The 9014-nt window shown below is 42.8% G+C and overlaps 1 protein-coding gene and 1 long non-coding RNA gene across 5 annotated transcripts in view; one reads left to right on the top strand and one right to left on the bottom strand.

The window, feature by feature from the left end:
* Positions 1 to 321: 321 nt before the first annotated feature.
* RBPJ (recombination signal binding protein for immunoglobulin kappa J region) overlaps positions 322 to 9014 on the bottom strand; it is a 156172-nt gene continuing 147479 nt past the window's right edge. For all 4 annotated transcript variants that reach the window (XM_019526179.1, XM_019526177.1, XM_019526180.1 and 1 more), the window contains 3 exons: positions 3097 to 3252; positions 1101 to 1204; positions 322 to 912 (listed from right to left, as the gene is read on the bottom strand). In XM_019526179.1, the coding sequence (XP_019381724.1) occupies positions 597 to 912; positions 1101 to 1204; positions 3097 to 3252 (576 nt within the window). In that variant the 3' untranslated portion in view covers positions 322 to 596. The remainder of the gene's footprint in view (positions 913 to 1100; positions 1205 to 3096; positions 3253 to 9014) is intronic.
* Positions 3259 to 9014, top strand: part of LOC109303851 — a 26574-nt gene continuing 20818 nt past the window's right edge. Inside the window, exon 1 of the long non-coding RNA XR_002099244.1 lies at positions 3259 to 3340. This is a non-coding gene — a long non-coding RNA (uncharacterized LOC109303851). The remainder of the gene's footprint in view (positions 3341 to 9014) is intronic.

The raw sequence follows: 9014 nt of genomic DNA, 5'->3' as shown, positions 1-9014 counted from the left end.
TCTACTTGCTGAAATAAAAACAATTTCAGTTCATAAAAAGTCACAAGACTTCAGTTTAAAAAAAGGAACAGTTCCAGCCACAGACCAAAAATATATATATTTTTTTAAACTGGAAGAGTATGGTAATTAGATTATACAAGCATGGTCAGGCTTGGAACCTGAATATACTTCAGAGCAAAAGCTCAGAGAAAAAAAATAGAAACTATTTGGTAACAAAAGTGTACTATATGTTGTGATACAAAAAAGGTATGGTGAAAATGTACCTTTTATACTAAAGCTTATACAAGTTCCTTGGTCCGTAAAAACTATGTTGTGTTCATGTTTTCTAGTTTGCTTAACTTGTATCCCAGCCACACTTCTATTTCTTGCCCATTAAAAAAACAGCTGAAAAATATATTTTCAATAAAGTTCTTACATTTCAGATGTATTTTTTTATTGTGGCTTCTTATTTTTTTAAGATGAGCACTTGCAGGTAACATAGTTCAAATAATATCACTTAGAATGGAAAGGTGTTTTCCCATGAAACTACAAAAATTGTTCCATTTTCTTGCCTGTAGCATGTGAGAGTCAATTAAAGTCCAGACAAACAACAGTAGTTAAGAAACTACTGTTGCCGTAGATGATGTGACGTTGGTTGGATTTGTGCTGGCATTTGTGTAACTTCCCTCGCTGTTTGTATTTGTTTCACTGGAAGCCATGAGGCTTGAGTTGGCTCTGAGAATTGCTCCAGCAGCACTGCAATGTGGTCGTGGCCCTGGCTCTGGTGTATATGTAAAGGTAAGGCTGGTAGAGTAGATTATGCCATCATTACGGACTAAAGTTACTGGAACTTGGACTGGCTGACGGACCCACCTCCAACCCTCTCGGAATGCAGAAATGTCTGGAACGACACACAGCATGCTCTCTGCACATCTGACAAAGGAAAGGACAGAAAGTTAAATGTCAAACAATCTATCACTAAAAGCCGTGCAATACAGCAGGTAAGGAGATAATCAAGTTGAAAAATAAATAAATAAAATAAAAATGGAAGGAAAAGAGAGATATACACTCTTCAAACTTCAACACCCATTGCCATGAGGCAACAGAAAATAATACTGCACCTGTACATGGTTTCAGCCTCCACATCCCCAAACCACACACGTAAATTTGGAGTGAAATTCTGTCCTGTAAGTTCCAGCATTGCTACATCCCCACCACCATTCAACTGGAGAGATAAAAACAAACAGATGTAACAAAATCAATTCCCTTTACAATAAGTACAAGGTACCATGAACACTGCTGCTTTTAGCAATTAGACAAAAAACACTAAAACATGACTAATTTAAAAAGCAATCATTTGAAAAGCAGTCCCAAAAGTTTGATATCCTGAAGTAATTGGTTACTCTTGATGGATGATCAGTTATGTTTCAAAATATAAACAGCTAACAGCAAAGCTTCTGGAAGTAAAGACCCTGTTCCCTCTTTATCAATTGACCATCCCTCAAAACACAAGTCCAAAGAACTTCAGGACTAAGGATTTCACCTCCTTTTGGGTAGCCAGTCTTCTGAGTGCTCTTTCAAACAGGGAACAAAGGATTTGGGTAATAAGGAAACATGCCGTTCATTTGTAACTGGTTTTTGTTATTGATAAGGGAGCCAAAATACATTTCTAAATAATAATAATAAAAAAGTTAAAGTCCTGGAGTATTTATCATAAGAGTATAATTTTAAGAAACACAACCATCCTTAACAAACATACAAAGTAAAAAAACTTAGGGCTCCTGGCAGACATTCCATTTAAGATGTGATTAAGTACATCTTAGCAGTAACCTGGCCAGATGTTAATGCAATTAAAGGTGCAATAAAACAAGGAATAGGCCACAAAGTTATTATATAAAATGTGTGATAAGTTGGTGGCTGGTTCCCATTGTGCCTTAAACTGAACACGAGGCCAGGCATCAGCTGATCAAGGCTCTCTAGAGGCTGGGAGCCCTGATCAGCTGACTGCTGGTCCCAGTCTCAAGAATGCCCTGGAGCCTGAGAGCCCAATGTGCCCCTGAGGCTGGGAGCGCAGATCAGCTGACTAGCTTGCTAACTGTTGGTGCAGGTGAAGCCTGGGGTCACAATCACTGTCACAACTGAGTCCCAATACCTAACCCCCCAATCACACCTCCTGCTATGCATGTGTAGCATGGCAGAAGCCTCTATTGCTGGGATCCCACTGAGCCATTAAGTGAACATCTGCCAGGGTCCTAAGTGTTCTTTCCATCAAGAATGTCTTCTCCTTTCCCATAGTAGAGATGAAAAACTAAAGCAAAAGCCTTATGGAAGCTAGAAAGCAGTGTATTTGCTTTATTTGGGGAATAGTTTCTTATGGATGCAGATTTTTTTTTTTGTGTAGGACTAGTTCTGCCTAAAAGGTTGAGAGAGGCTTAGATGGAAGATCTTTGTCCACTGGGTAGAAAAAAAGTCACCTCAACAAGATGTTTACTGTGCAGCTGACTTATCAGCTGCATGGTAAGCATCATGCATCTACACATGTGCCCCTATTAGGCTGGAGTAAACAAAATTTACTCTGCAGCAGCGCATGCGCACACGCTGCCCTGGCTGGCTGAACCACAAGGGTGCTTCAGTACAGGGCTGCCTGCTGGCTAGCCCTGCACTGAAGCACCCTCATGCCCCAGCCAGCCCCCCTGCAGCAATTTGAGCCTGGAGCAGCAGGCCTGGGTTGGCAGGCTGACCCCCTGGGTCCCATGTCAGCCACGGATGCTCCAACTCGGCTCAATGTTCTACAGTCCCGGGCACACATGAAGACATGTGCCTGGAAGCAATAAACTCTGAAGTTTATTCACACACATTAATATGCATGTGTAGATGTGCCCAGAGAGTCAGAACTCTTTGCTTTTACTTCAGACTCAAGTTTTATCTTGATTTAAATTTGCTTCTCTTTGCCTCAATTCTCCTATCTATAAGACTTACCTACAATAACTCGTGAAAGTCCTATTAAGTTTAATTAATAGCTGAAGTTTTCAAACATTCCCAGATGAGAAGTGCTATAAAGAGGTATAATGTTTATTAAAAAGAAAAGAAAACAAAAAAAATACATATTTGACTTACCTGAAGACTTTCTACAACAGGCACAGGTGTTACTGGAGCATGCACCGGTCCCATCCCCTCATAAAATGTATACTCTGCTTTATCTGTACTAATGATTGTCCAAGAAGCTCCATCATTAATCATCTCTTTATTTGGTTCCTTTGGGCATGGAGTGGCCTTAGTAAGAAAGAGAAGTTTGGTCTGTATAACTGGTTCAGCATTCAAATCAATGTTATAAAACAGTCATTTGTATTGGTATAAGCTAGTGGACAGCTGACAATGGCCATGCACAGATGGTCACATACTTCACTGTAATTTAAATGTAAATTATGCTGAGGGTAAGGACACGTATACACTAAAAGCCATTTCCAATAGGGAAGGTTTCAAAAGGGTAGCAGCTGTTACATTCCAATTGTTATGAGTGGACATGTAGGGAAGGCTACAAATGTAGTGAAATCACTCCACCTTTAACACAGATGTATCCAGGGCTAGTTAGAATGGTTTTGCAACATTGGCATTGTTTCCTGCTCGTCCACACATAACTGGAACATAACGGCTGCTTCCCTTTTGAAATGGTCCCAAATGTGTGTGCCTTCATATTGAGATATTATGAACTGAGAGTTATGTAGATGTTCCAGGAGAATAGGTGCTACTACAGTACTTCCTCACTAGGTGGCAGGAAGTAGGTATAGCCAGGTGGCTTTAAGAAAGCAGTTCCTTGAGGTAAAAGCACACGAAGCGTAAACCAATATTATTAATTCTGCCAGTTTTACCCCTGATTCTTTCAGAGATAATATTTTACCAAACCGGAAGGAAATTAATCTGGTATAAAGATCTTTTTCAACACTAGGGTAATGCTAATTACAGTAGCACAGATGTAATATTTCTCCACAGCCAGTGGCTTTCATTTAAAAATGTTATCATGGTCTCCCCATAATAGAAAATAATGAAAACCCTTATGGAACAGATTGTAATACATTTCCTCATGCTAAAACAGCCATGAGGAGCCCAACAATGTGTAAAATAAATAAAATAGGAAGCAAGAGAAATGATCATAACCAGAATATGTGCTCAAACCCAGATAAATATAAGAAGGTCTAGGAGTGTGCCAACCAACCAACCAACCCACCCTTTTTTTTAAAGGAGTAAACGGGAGTGGGAAAGGGAGGTGTGGGGAAAATACTGAACATTTCTATTGTGATATGGTCATGATACGTAAATGCTGGGAGGAGGGAAAAAAAAAAATCACTGCGTCAGAAATAGTACTTGAAACAGTGCTAGAAAAAAAGTCTGTCCACATACCAAAGTAGCTTTGTATTAATATTTTGTTAACTTAATGGGAAGCAGAGGCCTGCATTGTACTGCACAGCTTAACTGTCAGACATCAAAATGTGCAACAAAAAGGAAGAAACTACTTACTGGTTATTTTACTTTTCCTGACCTCTCCAATTCCAGTAAAATGCCTGGCTTATATTTCTTCTCGACCAGCAGGTGGGGATAGAAAACTAAGACACTGTGTCATGTTTTCACCTATAAAAAGTCTAGCTATCTCTCAGTATTCTACTGAATGCTTGGTTTAGCAGTACTAAACAAAAAAATTAAACTGATGCTATTCAATACATTACAAATGGTTTTAGTAAATTAAGAACACCAATCTTATAGTAAAAGCAGACATTGCCTTTTGTTGCCTTTGTGCGGCCATAAAAAAAACGTTACAGCAGCACAAAGGCCAAGCAAACAGATGCCCATGCCCCTTGTACCAAAAATTGCCCAAAATCTGTAGTTGTGACAAAGGTGGTAAGAATTTGTGCAGACATTTATTTGCTCTGTGGTGCACGTGTGGGCAGCCCAGAGCTTTAAAAATATTCTGATGCTTCCTTCTTTTTCCTGTTCTCTATTGCATCAGTGAGGATTTGGATGCATGTAATCTTTAAAGCCTTGGTGCAGAATGAATATCTGCTTGAATTCTACTGCCCTAACCTAGGTTATAGCACCCTACCAATAGCCAGAAAATACAGCATCCCCCTCTCTGTAAGATTTTTGGATCAAATGTATTAATAAATAGTTGATTTACTAGTTCAAATGAAAACTGATGATGTCTTCAACCTGAAGTCAGTCAAACTCCTCAGCATGACATTAGCCAAGTGAAAAATCATACATAGCTGCTTGCTAGGAAGGCATGCAACTTCCTGAAACTCTACTTTTGTCTTATTATTCATAAGATGAGCCCCCATTGTCTGCAGCACTATAGAACCACTTTTATTAGAAACAGAATTTGAAGCTAGAAGACTCAAAGTATTTCTCAATGCCATGAAAATTAGACACTATGAGAGCACGGGGGTCAAGTCAGTCAAGATCCAGGAGACTCACTATAATTTGCAGTTTATCTGCAGCCTCCAGAAATAAAGAAACATTGGTCCCAGATTGGTCCTTAAATTTTCCCCAGGCACTGAGATTTTGTACCCAATCCTTGAACTGTCTGTTTAATATATTAAAACACTTTCTTGAGCAAAAGGAGATAATCTAGTTGAAACCTGGGGTTTTTTTGGTAGTGGCTGAGACCCCTTTTATCTGGATGAAAGCTCTCATTTATGCTGGATTTACTTCTGTTAGACTGAAATCCTGGAGCCCATCTGGGATTCTCTTGGTGCATCTCACTACTGTGAAGCAACTACCGACTGATAGTCTCCAACACCTTCTTGAAAAGAAACCTGGCTTTGAGGGACTGAGCTGCTGGCCTTAACTTTAAAGAATCTGCTATCCTTGTCTGCCAACAATCTGTTTTACTGGTTGAACAGTTTATGCCATACCTGGATTCACAAATGAATAGGAAGCCCAGAAATAGGGGTGTGACCATTCAGATTTCTCACCTTTTCCTTTTGTATTCCTATTACCCTTCTGCATCCCTCTTGTCAAGGTCTGGGAGCTGTACATCTCAAAAACTGGAGCTCATCATGACAGGCCAGAGATCAAATATTTCTGGAGGCTATCTTTTATTTATTTATTTTTTTTATCATGAGGATCCTTGAGAGCTGTTGACCTGCTGGTTTTCCATAGCCTTCTCCCTATTTAATTCCTGCTGCTCTAGCTATCTTAATTTTCCCACTGTCATCCTCCTCAGGTGGGGTCCTGTACGCTGATCAGTGATATATTGGTCTTAACTGCACTGATATCCTCCTGATAAAATTCAGTGGCAGGTGATCAGCAATTCCGGCTCTGTGACAGAAAGCCTACTCCTTGAACTTGAACTCTAGGCAAGGGATATGCAGCCCCTGGCACACACAGACATTTCCCCTGGCACGCCAGGAAGTGTGCTGAGGGAAAAAATAAAAATTAAACATTTAAGTTGCTGCTCCAGGCTCTCCAGAGCAGCCACGGGTCTCAGCCAGTGTGAAGAGAACACAGGCAGGGGCACAGCCTGCGTTCTGCTGACCCCAGCCCCGCATCCACAGCTAAGTTTGTGAAGCACTTAACACTGCCACAGACATGGGAGCAGGGTCAAGAGAACAGAGAACTGCATCCCTGCCTGTGTATTCCTCACCCTGCCACTGGTGCCTGCCATGGTGCTGGCTGGGGGATGCCAGGGGGGGCAGGGAAGGAAAGCCAGCAGCAGCGGTGGCCACCACCCCGTGTACCCAAAGCCCATACTGCTTGTCTGTGTGCCTGCATTGCTGGGGGGAGGGTCAGTCACACTCCAGCAGCCCATCCTCATCTTCCTCCTCTTTCCCTTTCTCTAGGGACCTACCAAATTCACAGTGGAAGTGGGCTGCGCAGCAGCACCTTTAATCTTGTAGGTTCACTTGCGCCACCCCCTGCTGACTGGTGGAAGGGCTGCGCTTCAAGCTTGCTCCTGACTGGCAGGGAGGAGAAAACTGCAGTTTTAAACTTGGCACCTTTTCTGTCTCCCTGCTGCTGACGGGCCGAGGCCCTCTGCTGACCAAAGGAGAGGCAAAAACAGTGCCATATTTAAAACTGCGGTTTTCACTTCCCTGATAAATCAAGGACAAGATACAGGTCCTGTGGACTGTAAGCAGGGTGGGCTGGACTCAGAGGGGGGAACCCAGGCACTGGGTGAGGGGGAACTGGGAGGAGCAGGGGAGCCTGTGTGCGGGCAGGCAGGGGAGACCTGGAGCCTTCTGGGGGTGGAAGCCTGCACTTCATGGGCAGGTTGTGCTCCCTGGGAGTTGCAGGGCAGTGGGGGAGGGAGGGGATGAATAAGGGATTGCTTCCCTTTCTGGAGCCCGCTGGCCACACTAGCAATCCCTCCCCCCTGGCATTAACTCTGCTAGACTTCCATGCCAGAAGTGCTGGGGCAGCTGGCAGCCTGCCTGCTGGGGGTTGCAGCATTGCAGCTCAGGCGCCCCAGAAGCAATGAGGCAGGCAGAGCCATGTGCATGCCAGCTACTGCTGCCCCTGCTCTCCCAGCCCCTTCCACCCTCTGACTTGCACTGTGCACCACAGAGCCCAGCTCCACAGCTTCCCCTGCCTCTGCACTGCCACCCTGGGGCTGCTTGCCAAACTAGGATGAAATCATGTAATAACCCTCTCCCACCCCCCAGCAACTGCAGGTGTTTCTCTCATGAATCGTCATCAGGGAAGCGAAAACCGCAGTTTTAAACATGACACTGTTTTTGCCTCTCTGCTGGTCAGCAGCAGACAGCAGAGATACTGAGACCCTTCAGTCAATCAGCAATGGGGAGACAAAAAAGGTGCCAAGTTTAAAACTGCAATTTTTGCCTGCCTGCCAATCGGGAATGAGCCGCAAGCACAGCACCTCCACCAATCAGTGGCAGGGAGCACGCCGGGGAACCTGCAAAATTAAAGGTGCTGCTGCACAGCCCACTTCCACTGTGAATTTAAGTCCCTATATTTTTCTCTCTTTTCTTTTTTCTTTCCTTCTTTCTTCTCTTTTTTCCTTCCTCTCTTTTCTCTCTCATTTTTTCTCGTCTTTTTTCTCTCCCTTGTCTTTCCTTCTTTCTCCTCTTTCCTCTTTTTCTATTTCTTTTCTCCTCTTTCTCTCTCCTCCTCTCTTTCTCTTCTTCCTCTCCTTCCTTTTTCCCCCCCTCTCTCTGTCATCTCAACATGCTTAACAAAAAAGAAATACACAACAACAAAGGTAGTATATGAAATTTTATTCATTGTCACCAGGTTTAGAATGTTTAGAAAACCTGGTATTTACTGTAAGAAAAAACAATGCTTATGTTTATTAACTATATTAATTAGCAGTGTAGCCTGCCATGTACTCCCAGCCCTGGTTTTGTTTCTCTGGTGTGCTGGCACTCCAGCACCTTACAATGTAGACATAGCAGTCTTTTCAGCACTCTGGTCAAAAACATTACCTACCACTGCTCTAGAGTCTAGGAGGCTAAAAATTGTGGGCTACAGTTTCTCAACTAAGCAGCATGGAGTCCAAGCTGAAAGTGTAAGAAGGAATGGATGAAAGCGAAGCCTGATTAGTTGTGATAGCTGCACCCACTTCTTGTCACCTGTGAAGCAAGAGTGACAATGGGCCCATATACACAAACACTGAGCTGAGTTTCATCACAGCAGGGTAGAAAATGCAGCCGAGAGCCTTACTCCTCTCCCTGAGTAAAACTAAGGGTTTTGATCTGACTGGGCTTACTGATTATTGCAGAAATAGCTCGAGAAATTCCAAGAAACATTTTCTGGAGGGCTGATGTACTGCATGCAAAACACGTTTTTCTTTTCTTTTTGCCCCTACACTGCTCTGCAAGAGGAATTATCAAGGTACTGCTGCACAAGAAAACTATTTAATTGCTTTCTGTTCCCCTGTGAAGGATCAAACTGGGCAAGTCTACACAAGACACTAATGCACAGTAGCCTATTGTACTGCACATTAGCATGTCACAGCAAAAACAGTGCTAATGCACAACAGAATTAGTCTATTGTGGATTAAGCGCCACAAAAATACCGTCCTG

The sequence above is a fragment of the Gavialis gangeticus genome, unplaced genomic scaffold, assembly GCF_001723915.1.
Source record: "Gavialis gangeticus isolate Ggan-Ray unplaced genomic scaffold, GavGan_comp1, whole genome shotgun sequence".
Taxonomy (NCBI): Eukaryota; Metazoa; Chordata; order Crocodylia; family Gavialidae; genus Gavialis; species Gavialis gangeticus.
This window is presented reverse-complemented; position numbering and strand designations above follow the sequence as displayed.